Genomic DNA, 14,380 nt, shown 5'->3' with positions numbered 1-14,380 from the left:
GCATTAGGATGTGTTCATTCAACTGTAACATACCCACATTTTTATTTAAAAAGCTAAAATCTCAAGAGCCTGAACGCAGCACATACGTGTCTCCAGGCACCAAAGGTTAAACAACATATACAGTTGAGGACGATATTATTAGCCCCCCTCCTGAAATTAGACATTTCTCTTGATTTCTCAGTAAGAATGACCATTATTAACCGTTTCTGTTATTCTGGAAACAAATACACTGATGGAGATAATGTTCAATTAGTTGAATTTGGATTTTTCTATTGTTACGATGAGTTTAAACAAAAAACGGCAAAAATGACAAGGACAAAATTATTAGCCCCCTGATCATTAATAGTCAATATTCCGGCATTTATGAACCAAAACTGACAACAGGCTCTGATAAGTTGCTACCTACGTTGGCACATGCCCCACTAGGGATTTTGGCCCATTTCTTCACTGCAAATTGTTCTAGCTGGTCCAAATCGCATGGATGCTGAGCATAGACATTAACCACAGACTCTCAATGGGATTGAGGACTGGACTATGAGCGGGTGATTCCAATATCATGGTTTTAGTGTCCTTGAAGAACCTCTGAACTAATCTAAATGTATGATTTGGGTTACAATGTTGTTGGAAGACCCAGCAGTCCAGATTCAGACCCAGACTCCCTGTGTCTGAGGCTGAATAACAGACTAAACTCGATGCCCCACCACTGTGTGTAACTGTAGAAACTGCTTGGCCTCATTAGACCAAAGAAGCATTGGACACCTGCCTAGATGATTGTAATTGACCTGGCCTCACCTGGAGTTTTTCCCCCACCAAGACAGACAGTTGTTAGGGCTTGTCATCATATTGGGCTTTGGGGCCATCATCACAGAAGAACCCCATTACTAAAGGCAGTACATATCAGAGTGTTATTGGGCTTTGCCTGTGAACATTTGAAAGTCAAAAATGAGTTTTGAACATCTCCGCTTTCATCTGATGATATTCAATTGCACCTGCTTTGATGCATGAATTCTGCTTCTGTCAGGTGAAGAAAGGGATAGGCCTTGAATCGTTATAAGATGGTTTCCACAATTAAACATGGTGGTGGATGCATCATTCTGTGGCAGCCTCAGCCACAGGAAACCTTGTTTGGGTGTACGGCACCATAAAAACTGAAAATTATGATAGAATGTGGAAAGTGACCTTGCAAAAATGTGCTCATAGAGGGAGCTAAGATCTTCACTGGATCTTTCAATAAGATAATAACCCAAAACGTACATCCAAAATAGTTCAAATGTTCCCAAGGATACTGAAACCATGGTCATGGAGTGGTTCAGACCTCAATCCTTTAGATAGTATTTGAAGAGTGCTGAAAATGAATGTCCATCCTCAACATCCATGCCATTTGGACCAGCTTAACTATTTGCGATGAAAAAAATGGGCCAAAATCCCTGGTAGGACATGTGCCAACATAGTTAACAACTAATCAAAGCGCCAGGTGTCATTTTTTGTTCATAAATGGCACTGTATTGACTATTAATGATAAGGGGGCTAATAATTTTGTCCTTGCCATTTTTACACTTTTTTGTTTAAACTCATTGTGAAAATGGAAAAGTCCAAATTTAACTTATTGGATACTATCTCCATGGTGTATTTGTTTCCAGAATAACACACATTTATTAATAATGATCATTCTCAATGATCAATGAAGAGATATGTCTAATTTCAGGAGGGGGGCTTGTAATATCGTCCTCAACTGTACGAGTCATCAGGCTAAAATGGGTTAATACATTTTGATAATCTATTCGACTCGTCGGCAGACAATTTTATTCAATACGGTGTCTTTAATACAATTAATGTTTTTTTTTCATTTGGCCAATCAGCTCCCCTCTGGCAGGTGGGGCCCCCTAGGCTGCAGCCATATCCAGCCTGTGCACTAATCCGGTCCTGCCTACTGTACAAATATATAAGTAGCCACCTGTGTGGCATCATGCAGGAGAAAAACAAAACATGCACAGCCATCTCCTTTCATTCCTGAATCCAGCATTACGAGTAATGACAGGAGCGACGACTGCTAGGAGTCATACAGACGGTGACAGTCGCACATTGGTAAACATGGCTGGGATGATTTTCATAGTAGCCTATTTTATGACAGAAATCTCTACAACAAGGTGATTAATATACAAACACACCCAACATAAACATTTACAAAAAGCATTTGCATGTAGCATGATAAATTACAACAAATCCTGGACAGTTTGTGTGTGTGTGTGTGTGTGTGTGTGTGTGTGTGTGTGTGTGTGTGTGTGTGTGTGTGTGTGTGTGTGTGTGTGTGTGTGTGTGTGTGTGTGTGTGTGTGTGTGTGTGTGTGTGTGTGTGTGTGTGTGTGTGTGTGTGTGTGTGCGCGTGCGCTTGCGTGCGTTTGACACACACACACACTGGCCTCACTCTGAACATTTACACTGCAAATAAGGAGCTGTACACCTCAAGGTATTACCACAGTTGGTATATGACTGTAGATATAGAAGTCAACAATATCATATTAAAGCAATGTCAATACCATAACAGCGTTATCTGTGTGTGCATCAAATAGAGCGGTATATTAACAAGACTATATACGAACGGATTATGACTCCATGGGCCCCTGGACCAGACAACAAGAAAGGCCCCCCTACATGGACTCACAAGTTTCCAAAAGTTGTGGGGGTTACTTAGCAAAGATGTTAGAGGGCCTCGGAGGTTTGGGGGGAACATTTGAAAATACCGTAGTTAAATGTGCAATCTTAACCAAATCTGAAGACATAAATATAGTCACATAATTAAGTGTTTTGTAGCGCAGAGGGTTTCAGGGCCCCCTTGGTTCTTGGGCCCCTGGGTGCCGGGTCTGGTAGGGCCGTGCAGTAATCCGTCATCGCTACTGTACAATGCCACTGTGCAACAAATGCAATCCTATGTCTTCTTACCAAACTGATGAAGCAATCTGAGCAGCATCTTGAATACATATAGACGGTCTTTATTTATTTTGCCTCCCTCTGCTGAGGCAGAAGCCCACTGCTCTCTTGGCCATATGTGCGTATGTATGTGCATACTTTACAGATGTGCCATAACCTTTGAAGTTGTGGACACATTTTTGCCAAATCTTGTATGTTAATACTGCACTCTATGTTAAATACATGAACTGACAAAAATGTATTATCATTATCGTTCTTGTAGTTCTTCTTCTTATTATTATTATTGTAATTATCATGATTATTATTATCATTAATAATAATAGTAGTAGTAGCAATAGCTTTGAAGCTGGGCCCTGTTTCAGATTGCCTAGTAGTGAAACTGGCTGTCTGAATCATCTGTTCTACCATGTTTGGACTTGAGTTTGACTAATGAGGGCAAAGGTGTATGTGTGTTTGTGTGTGTGCTGGGCAGATGGCTTTGGCTTTGCCCTTCCATGAGAAAAGGTAGCAGGCACACACACACACACACACACACACACACACACACACACACACACACACACACACACACACACACACACACACACACACACACACACACACACACAAAATCACACACATGCGTGCACAAACACACACACACACACACACACACACACACACACACACACACACACACACACACACACACACACACACACACACACACACACACACACACACACACACACACACACACACACACACACACACACACACACACACACACACACGACTGAGGTGAAAGAGCCCTCTGTGTATTGTGTGGTCTGTTCTCAGCGTGGCTTCACTCAATAGAATGCCCACCCCCTTACCTTGCCAACCATGCACACACAAACACAAACACACTCTCTCTCACACACAAGTACACACAGGTACACACACACAAGTACACACAGGTACACAGGCCTTTTGTGGTACTTACACATCCATTACCAACTCCTTACAAAGCCATGTTTGCATAGGCCGACAACTGCAGTGAAAATGTATCTTTTTGTCTCTTTTATCATAGGCACAATGGCTTATGTAATGCTACAGCAGACTAACACTGCTCAAATAAATGTCTCCACAGGGAGGGTTTTGTTGGACATGTATGCCGATGGTTGAGCCAGGCACTGAAGGAAGGTTAAATTCACCTGCAGATGCAGATATTTGTAAATGTGGATTTTTTTATCTGTTCACGCGTTAACACGACATGCAGATAAAAATAAAAACTCCATTGTGACAGGTGTGTTTTATTCTTGTAAATTGTTTTTTTTTCTTAACATTGTTTTGAAATGCTTAGTGTAAAACTCAGTTTACGTGTAAACAAAAGGCCAAAATCAAAGCATTTTCAAAAATATCTTCTCAGACAGAGAACAACAGACGAAGTAATTGTAAATTTTTTGTATTTTTTTCTTGCTTGTGTAAGACAGAACAGATGTATTCCTATTCCTTACTTATTTTCAACATTGCATCACATGATACTACTGCAAAAAGTATAATATGAGAACAAAAACAAACAAATAAGTTTGTAACGATTAAAATTACTTTTTAAGTACATTATAATTGTCACATTAGTCGTGTTCCCCGCCTTAGGGCTTAGTCAAGTAACCGCCAAAGTCTCTCTCCCTTTTTTTTCTCTTGGGGTGACAAGTCAAACAATAGCTCAAAATTTGAGAGTAAACTTTGAAATAAAGACAACTGCTTTGGGACAAGGGTCGGTATCATTAACAGTAATTACTGAGAGCCAGGGACATATTACTGCATGGGCCTACTGGGCCCAGGCCCAGGGGCCCGAGAGTCAAAGGGGCCCTGAAGCTCTAGCCCGGGGGGGTCAAACATAAGGTCCTGGGCCGGCTGTGGCCTACCAGACGGTTCAATCTGGCCTCAGACTGAGAGAATAAAAAAACTAAAGATGTCAAAAAAGAATAAAATCTTCTGCTCATTTCAAAGTTGCTGCAGGTCTTCAATACAGCTATTTTTTCCATGTCATTTACAATCAATGCTCCTGATATACCTGCTGTCATCTACCTTGAGATGATTTTTTTACTTTTACTTTTACTTCTTTCTTGTTATCTGGCCTAGGGGACCATGGAGTCATAGTAAGTCCCTGCAAAAGGGTTAACGAGAGCAGGCATGTAGGCCCCTGGCTAAGGAGACATGATGACCTTAAGGGAACAGGGTGGGGTGGGGTGGGGGGTGTCAGGCATATACAAACGTACACGTGCAAACACACACACACAGACGTGCACACACACACACACAGACGTGCACACACACACACACACACACACACACACACACACACAAGCACACACAAGCACACACACACACACACACACACACACACACACACACACACACACACACACACACACACACACACACACACACACACACACACACACACACACACACACGCATATTGTCTAAGCCAGGGCAACGCAAAGCCTTGAGACCTTTTGTGGAGGCAGATGTGCGTGTGCAAGTTGAGAGTGCTGCAGGTGGAACAATGGACAGAGTCGTGGTCTACTGGGTCGCACAATACACGTAGCAACAGCAGCAGTGACACAGGTGTGCCGCTGTGAGTGTGTGTGTGTGTGTGTGTGTGTGTGTGTGTGTGTGTGTGTGTGTGTGTGTGTGTGTGCGTGTGTGTGTGTGTGTGTGTGTGTGTGTGTGTGTGTCTGAGTGTGTGTGCACGCACCACAGACATTAAAGCTTTGCATAGCCACGCAGCCCAACGACAAGACACAGAAAAACTTGGGACAACCCGGCAGGGTTCATGACCAGCAGCCATGGCAGCACTGTGTGTATGTGTGTGTGCGTGTGTGTGTGTGTGTGTGTGCGTGCGTGTGCGTGTGCGTGTGCGTGTGCGTGTGCGTGTGCGTGTGTGTGTGCGTGTGTGTGTATGTGTGTGTGTGTGTGTGTGTGTGTGTGTGTGTATGTGTGTGTGCGTGTGTGTGTGTGTGTGTGTGTGTGTGTGTGTGTGTGTGTGTGTGTGTGTCAGCGCTGTTGGCGGCATTGTCGTCCACCTGCATTGTGAAACGTTGGGGAGACGAATGGCTCCCTTTCACCCCGGGCCTTCTCACACACACTCCCTTTCACCCCGGGCCCATCGGGGCTCATTGTCACTATTTACTGAAGGGATTTAGACTAGAGGCATGCTTAAGGGCCCAGAGAAAGGAGTGTGCCAGGCCAGCCGAGGAGTGCATCGGAGGGGGCTTGTACTTGGGCCTTTGGGTCATGTGTTCTCTGTTGTTGCTGAGCTAAAGAAGGTAAAGCCATGGGTAAATAACGATAGACACAGCCTGATAATGGGCAAATGACGAAGATTGTCTGCGGTTGTGTAAGACACAGACACACTGTAAAAGAAAAGAGTGAAAGACATATACAGGGAAAGAGGGAGGGATGGAGGAGAGAGAGAGAGAGGGAGATGGAGAGGAGAATGACTGAGGGAGAGGACAAAGAGTGAAAGTTAAAAAAAAAGCTTACATTGTAGCGTGGGCCTGTGGTCTGTCGCGATCGCTTTTCAGCCAGTAAGTCTTTCACCGTGTGTTTCACTCTCACCCCCTGGTACACCCGCCTGGAGTACTCTGGGAAAACACAAAGTCATGTTTGCTTTGTTTTGCTATTTTTTTCTTTAGTAACCACAGACAAACATATAAATGGCTGTTGCTGAATTTGTGTTTTAAATGTGAAATGAGCCATGTAAAATGTATGTATTATGCTGTATTTTTGATATGAGGATTGCATTGGATTTCCTCCTTTCTTCCTATATAAAACTTCCCTATGGCAAAGAGGGCATTACATTTATTCTGTCATTCCTGGACTCATTAGATTTCCAACCTAAAAAAATAGAAATGCTTCAGGAATAAAATAAAGGTGACGACTATAGCAGGCAACTTTTTGGGCAACAAATATTGGAAACTTTACTGTTGAATACTTTGTCAGCACGGAACGTGCCATGATGATCTATTCTGTATTGGTGCCCGGCAGTATAGTCATACTATGCTGCCCTACAAAGGCAAAGTGCAGTAACTACACCAACATTGAAACTGAGAAAAAGTATTGGTACTATGTTGGATATTGTAGTTACTACAATTTTGGAGAAAAGGAGAAAAAATACTCGCACACTGCAAAAGCTCCCTTGTCGTGATTTTAATGTGAAAAATGGCACTACTACAATTTTGAAATTGCCATAACTGTAAAACGGAACACATATGGACCGGAAGCATTTGTCACAAGATAAAAGAGGTGTCATGCAGACCATTTTCAGTCTAAACTCATTTTTGACTAAATATGTAGTTACTGCACTTTGCATTGGAATGGCAGTATGCCGTCTGGTAGCATAGCCCATAGGTTGCTTTGTGCATCATCAGCTTAACAGCAACATAATATACATTTAATTGGGGACCCCATGAACACTGCATCATAAGCTAATGGTGATCCTTTAATAAAATGAAATACATTTTAAATAAACTTAAAAAAATCAGATAGACTGAAATTAGAAGATTAGAAGACTAAAAGGAGGGAAATCCTGATGTCAACTGAAACGTGCTAGTCTAGTACGTCTCCCATGATTCACAATGTCGTTAACAATCATAGGATCATCTATGTAAATCACAATATGGTTCCCATGCCAACAACACTGTTTTCACAATCAAAAGGTGCTCATCATGGAAAATTGTAAACCTTGGGAAGTAAAATGTCTGCATATTTAAATCCTAATTCCACATTTTAACAGCTATGCTTTCAGGCATTTTTTATTTGACACCAAGTTTAATCATAAAAAGTGTAATTTTAATTGTAAGAACTAAGGAGGACCAAAAGCTAAAAACTTTCCCACATTTTCTCTATCTAAAGGCTCCCTTGATGCAATGAGTAAAGTGTGGTATCTGGGCCACATCATCACTGGTGACCTGTGTGATGATGACGATATCCAGCGTCAGTGCCATAAATTGTAAGCATAAACCAATATGTTGGCACGCAGGTTTCATATGTGCACAGATGATGTTAAGGTCAATCTCTTCAGAGCCTAGTGCACTCCTTTTTATATAGCACACGTATGGTATAAATACCACACAGCAAAGCTGAAGAAGCTGCAGGTGGCATATAAGGACGCCTTTAGGATTCTCCTTAAGCTCCCAAGATGGACAAGTGCTGGCACTTTATTTGTAAATAGTAATGTCCCCACTTTGCATGCACTATTGAGGAATTTCATGTATAGATGTATGGGTAGACTTGTTGGGTGAAGTAATGGTATAATATCTGCACTTACCAGGCAGAGTGATACAAGGTATTTCTCTGAAATGTGTAAGCACTGGTATAGATGTCTGGATTTATGGAACATTCTGAGTCTGTAATAAAGTTTTCGATTCAATTCAATTCAATTCAATTCAATTCAGGCAACAGACCTTGGGGCACACCATTCATGAGAAGACAAAAGAAATGCATTCGTCACATGGAAATATCAAATGTGGTAACTGGTTCATACTGTTAAATAAAGGAACCAGTGACTAAGATGTTCTGACAAACGCTCCCTCCAGTACAAAAAAACGGTAATCTGTACAGTATAATAAATATAAAACAAAATTAAGACGATAAAATAATATTAATATTTAAGATGTTAGAGGTGTTATCAAATTAAACCCTTTAGTCTGTGTTTGGTCTTATAGGACATCATCCTCCTTTTCACAACACTGTAGATCAATTGAGATGGTTGAAAATTGTAATAATTCAGCTATGTTTTATAGCTCTCTCTAGTTTGGAAGCAATGCATCAGTGATGACATACAGTATGTACATTAACAAAGCAAAGTTCAGTTGTGAAAAATTCGATCAAGCACAATACTTAACTGATACTTTTATGTTCCATCGCTACCCAAATGCCCCCACAGGCCTGCACAGGGCTTCATTCATGGTGATGTCCTATTGTTACATGATGCCTTAATGATGTTTGTTTGAGATTAAACTTGCACGGGCATGTGTGCGCCGTATGCCATCTATTAAGATGAACAGCATTACACTACGTCTGTGAGTGAAGAACATGCTCTTCATAGCTTTCTTTTCATTCCTTTCTTTTCTTTTTTTCCTCTGATCTCAGATGTGACAACTCACTCCCTGGTAAAAAAAAGATGGATTCTGACTTTTACAATCATAATAATAATAATAATAACTTGGTTTTATATAGCGCCTTTCAAGGAACCCAAGGTCGCTTTAACATAGAACCAATTATACTTAATTGCTCAATTGCTTATGAATTTCCGTTCTTTTTTTGTCAGACCACCATTCAGGTTCTATGATGAGAGTTTAACCCTTACCATGCCAGAGGTTGGGACTAGCATAACTGAATATCACAGCTGCAATAGTAAACAGCCATTGACTTACCAAATGTTATTCAATATTTCAATATCCATCATTCACAGCCAAAGTAATGCCACAGAGAAAACATGTCCATAGCCATGCATAAACATTACACTTCTGTTACGAAATAACAATCACTACCTAATATCATATGCAACTAGAAATGCACTCAGAGACTGCAGACCTCCGCCAAGGAAGCAGTTTGATAAAGCATTTCACTATGTTACACCCCATTTTCTTTTCCAAGTCTTTCTGCCTTGATTTTGTGGAGTTAGAAACTGGAATGCCAAAACTGGCCTTATCATGATCCGGATCACCACCAAAATGTAATCAATTGTTCCTTTCTGTCAATGCCAATAACTCCACAAAATTTCATCTAAATCCATGCATAACCTTTCAAGTCATCCTGCTGACAGACAAACAGATAGACAGACAAACCAACGCGACCGAAAACACAATCTCCTTGGCAGAGGTAACTAGACTCTCATGCCAAACAGTGATAGCCGAGCACCTGAGCATCAATAAGACTGGCAGCACCACATAATAGTAGCAGTAATAGTACAGAAAAAAATGAATTTAATAATTAAGACCCCCCCTCACCTGCTTCCATGATGGCTGTCAGTGTACTCTGGGCGCCTTGCGCAGTACTAAGGCTGTCGTGTGTGCCCGCAAGTATGGAAGCGCTGTTTGGAGACTGCACATCATACATAATAATACACCCTTTGGTCAGGAAACATACGTCAGGCACGTCAGGCACGCCAGGTCTGCTCTCGCTTTGGTCCTTTACACCTGCAGATGGCACAGCAGTTTTTGAAGTGACCTTTATCATTTGGTTAAATGCAAATCGATGGCAAGACGTTTCTGGGATATTTGCATCGAAGTTCTAGATAAGTGGAGGGGGAGACGGTACAGCCCGGCATTAGCTGGTGGGAGCAAAGCACCATGGTCAAACAAGACTACACGTACATGAAATACTCTAATACTTTTGCAGAAAATATTTTAGCAATTTCTAGCAAAGACATTACACTGATGTGTATGAGTGAGTCTATATGGAATAACGATTAAATAACCACATATAGTACAATCTGCTCAGTTGGCATATGCCCAATATGTTAAGGAACATGAAACTCAATGAAAAATGTGTGAGTAGCTGAACATATAGAATCAAACACAATATAGTGCATAATACATATTGCACAAATGAGAAGGAAACACCACAGGTCTTGAACTTGTATACAATACCACAAATATAACTCAATAACGTGCATATAATTCTTCTCAAACAGCACTGTATGGTACAGCACCTTCTTCCAGTTTACATGATTTGTTGTGTGTGTGCATATGTACTGTATGTTAGTGTGACACACTGTTTTGTGTTCATGTGTGATGTGCATCAGTTCATAAAAACGTGCTTGAGTTATAGTTGTGTGCATGTGCATGTGTGTGTGTGGGGGTGGGGGCTTGAGTGTGGGGGGTGGTGGTGGTGGGAATGGGGTGTGTATGTTGCTCTGTGTACATGTGTGGGTGTCTACTATGCAGTATGTTCATTAGAAGGGGATTGCCGCACACTTGCCCGCTGCTGAGCTGTACCCGAGGGGGTGACATGAATAGCTGCAGGTCCACAGCTTAATGGGTTGCTGATAACACAGAGATAAAGAAATGTAGGACAGCTGAGCGGGTAGACAGACAGGTTGTGGTCTTGGAGCAGGTGCTCTGTTGAAACAGGCTGCTCAGTCGAAATGAGCCACTAGTAGCCCGTTAACACAGTCCAAACCCCCCCTGACCCAAACAGCTGAGCCAAACTGCTCTCAGTATGTAGTTCTGCTCGACGTCAAGGCCTAATCAAAGTCAAAGTGTTTAACTTTATTGACAAAAATCTATGTAACAAGGGTTAGCACAGAAGATTGAAATTGCATTTGACCAGTCTCCAATGTGCAGTTAAACTAAACATAATAAATAAGACATTGACAATAAATAAACACACGCACACGCACAAGCACACACCAGTAAAAACATACTGATACATAAATTTACATTCTCTCTCTAGACATGGGTTAGCTACTGACAGACAGACAGATAGGCTCGTGGGCAAGTAGACAGAGAGGTTGTTAAATAGAGAGATACACGTATATATAATCAGAACAACTGTAATTGCTCTTGGGTATTTATGTGCCTAAATAATTGCTGAAAAAATATAAGTAACTAAAGCTGAAAGGTAACCCTACGGTACGGACACATTGATGGTTTCAAAGCCCACCTACGCCTGGGCCTAATGCCTGTTTGTTTATTATGATCTCCATGGTCACCATGTCACTGCGTGTTGGCATCAATGACACATAGGGCAAGAAACCTTCCAGGAAGCATACAGAGGTCAAACCTTTTTGGAGGCCTGACCTTTCAGTAGGCTGCTACAGCATAGAGAAAAAGAACAGCACATCAATACTGGAGTCTATTGTAACACTTACAAGACCAGTACTGCTGGCACAACAATAACTAAAAATAGTTAATGCTTTCATTGATAAAAAAGGGGTGTGTGAAAACACTAGCAGCACACTGTCTGGGGATAAAATAGGAGCAGAGGTACAATGGAGGAGTGTCATGACAGCTCAGTGTGTTTCTTGCAGGTTAGAGTGTTCATTGCAAGTCTGTTACAAGGTGACTAGAATATTTAGTATTTGGGAGAACTGATGAAATTGCTAAATATTTAGCAAAACACCCGGGAGTGTGGATGGCAGTGTACCATAATGGCATAGAGAGAAAGAGAGAGAGAGAGAGAGAGAGAGAGAGAGAGAGAGAGAGAGAGAGAGAGAGAGAGAGAGAGAGAGAGAGAGAGAGAGAGAGAGAGAGAGAGAAACATTGGTTGTGGTGCACTGTGATTACTGTGACTTACAGAACGTGATTGAATGGTGATGGGTTACTTATCGTAACTTACAGAGGGCCTGAATGGAGGTGGTTTATTGTGACTTAGACAGAGTCTCTATGGCTGTAGTTCACAGTATGACATGCCAAAGGTCAGGTTGAGCCGCCATACGTCAAGATCTGCAAAGAAAAACAAAATACACAAAAATATGCAATACATCAAGTTTTAGTTGGTTTCTTTTTTGTAGTTTGCTGACTAATAATGGGAAACTATAAAGAAAATGTCTACTTACCAGTATGTATCTCAAACTATGGTAGAGGTTTTGAGTACCAATCTTTTTACTTGTTCACATTTTGATGATAAGTAAATGACTGCAAAGGTTTATAACATTATACAAGCCAGGCAAAACAACCACTGGTGTGAAATTAGGCATTTTTTTTATTCCACATGATAAAACCAGCAACAAAACATCACTGACACATACAGTACAGTACAGTACAGTACAGAGCATACAATCAAAGCATATAACATACAACAGAGTGTGCAATCAATCATACTGGCATTTTGAATTTGAAACACCATCACAATGACAAAACTACGCCATGCCGGCAGTCTTAATAGTTTACAATGTGGCCTAATCAAAGTGCAATTCTGGATACAAAGGTGTCAATTACAACAAAACACGAGGCAGACACAAGTTCCCATTAATTTGGTCAATGATGGGCAAATTCATCGATGGGCGATCTCAACACTGGCTACAGTGATGGTCCAAAACGCTACTGTATAAGGCAGGAGTGGGATGGGCATAGGAGTAGAATTTAATCCTTAATTCCCCCCCGTGGATCAATAAAGTTACTTTACTACTCTACTCTAGAAGTTCTTTGCCAACAATGCACTTCCACAATAAGGCATCCAATCATTGATTAATTGATCCGGTAACTCACACACTTACTCACTCACTCATTAGGTTCTTGCCATTATCTTAACTCCCATCTTCCCTTGCGCTTGTGTCGTCGTGATGTTGTGAAGTTGTTGTGGCTAGGCCAACAGCGGAGAAACTTCTCCACGGAGACGGGACTTCAGCTAAGCGCGAGGCCACAAGCACAGGTGGAGGACGGGAGTTAGGATAATGGAAAGAAACCACTCACTCATTCGTCACTACTTCTGTGTTAGAGACAGCCTGGCAACAACACCATTTGGTCACGTGAGTACTGGTTCCCAAATACACGGACATGGTCACTCCACTTGTGTGTTAAGGCATCCTTATGTGCTGACATTACAATTATTAATAATTATTTATCCTCTTGCTATGCTCATATTTACATCAGCACAAATAAATATACAAACATTAATAATAAACACAATAGATACCACATTGTGAGGGTGTGTAGCACCACAGTGAGATGTAGCACTGCACATTGTTGACACTCATTTCTTCATCTCATCCACCATATCAATGGCATTAGGTGCTTCCAGTAGGACAAACTATTGGCTGGCTGTGCATTTAATAATAAGTGCTTAAACAGTCAGACGTTAAAAAGGGAGGGATTCTTTAAAAGCGCAAAGGGAATGCAACAACACAAAAGGTGATGAAATGAAGACTATTTCTATATGGTTCATGACATCGGCTGGTGAAAAGCTGCAACCGTAAAAATAGCGGCTGGTTCCCACAAATGAAGGTCTTGCAAGGAAATGACACCACTGAAAATGGCACAGAGGCTAAAGCTTCAAAGCTCCCGACACATTTAATGGGGGAATGAACAGATTGGTTGAAATGAACTCAACTCCTGTGAGTACAGGACCCTGTGACCACAAGTACAGTACACTGACAAAGGTGTGGGGTGTGAGGTGTGTGTGTGGTGTGTGTGTGTGTGTGTGTGTGTGTGTGTGTGTGTGTGTGTGTGTGTGTGTGTGTGTGTGTGTGTGTGTGTGTGTGTGTGTGTGTGTGTGTGTGTGTGTGTGTGTGTGTCTGTGTGTGTGTGTGTGTGTGTGTGTGTGTGTGTGTGTGTGTGTTTTTACATGTGCTTGTGTGTCCATGTTGGTGAACATATGCATACTTAATGTGCATGTGTGTGTGCGAGCTTGAGCTGAGCACACATACATGTGGTCCTGGATGTGTGTGTGTGTGTGTGTGTGTGTGTGTGTGTGTGTGTGTGTGTGTGTGTGTGTGTGTGTGTGTGTGTGTGTGTGTGTGTGTGTGTGTGTGTGTG

General features: G+C 41.6%; 1 protein-coding gene across 1 annotated transcript in view; it reads right to left on the bottom strand.

Moving 5' to 3' along the window:
• The window catches only part of si:ch211-213d14.1 (POU class 2 homeobox associating-factor 2), a 24,446-nt gene extending 14,398 nt beyond the window's left edge, over positions 1–10,048 (bottom strand). Inside the window, exons 1-2 of the mRNA XM_063206262.1 lie at positions 9,911–10,048; positions 6,441–6,541 (exon numbers count right to left, since the gene is read on the bottom strand). Coding sequence (XP_063062332.1) covers positions 6,441–6,541; positions 9,911–10,019 — 210 coding nt within the window. The 5' untranslated portion in view covers positions 10,020–10,048. The remainder of the gene's footprint in view (positions 1–6,440; positions 6,542–9,910) is intronic.
• Positions 10,049–14,380: the final 4,332 nt, after the last annotated feature.

Source organism: Engraulis encrasicolus, chromosome 9 (genome assembly GCF_034702125.1).
Source record: "Engraulis encrasicolus isolate BLACKSEA-1 chromosome 9, IST_EnEncr_1.0, whole genome shotgun sequence".
Lineage (NCBI taxonomy): Eukaryota > Metazoa > Chordata > Actinopteri > Clupeiformes > Engraulidae > Engraulis > Engraulis encrasicolus.
This window is presented reverse-complemented; position numbering and strand designations above follow the sequence as displayed.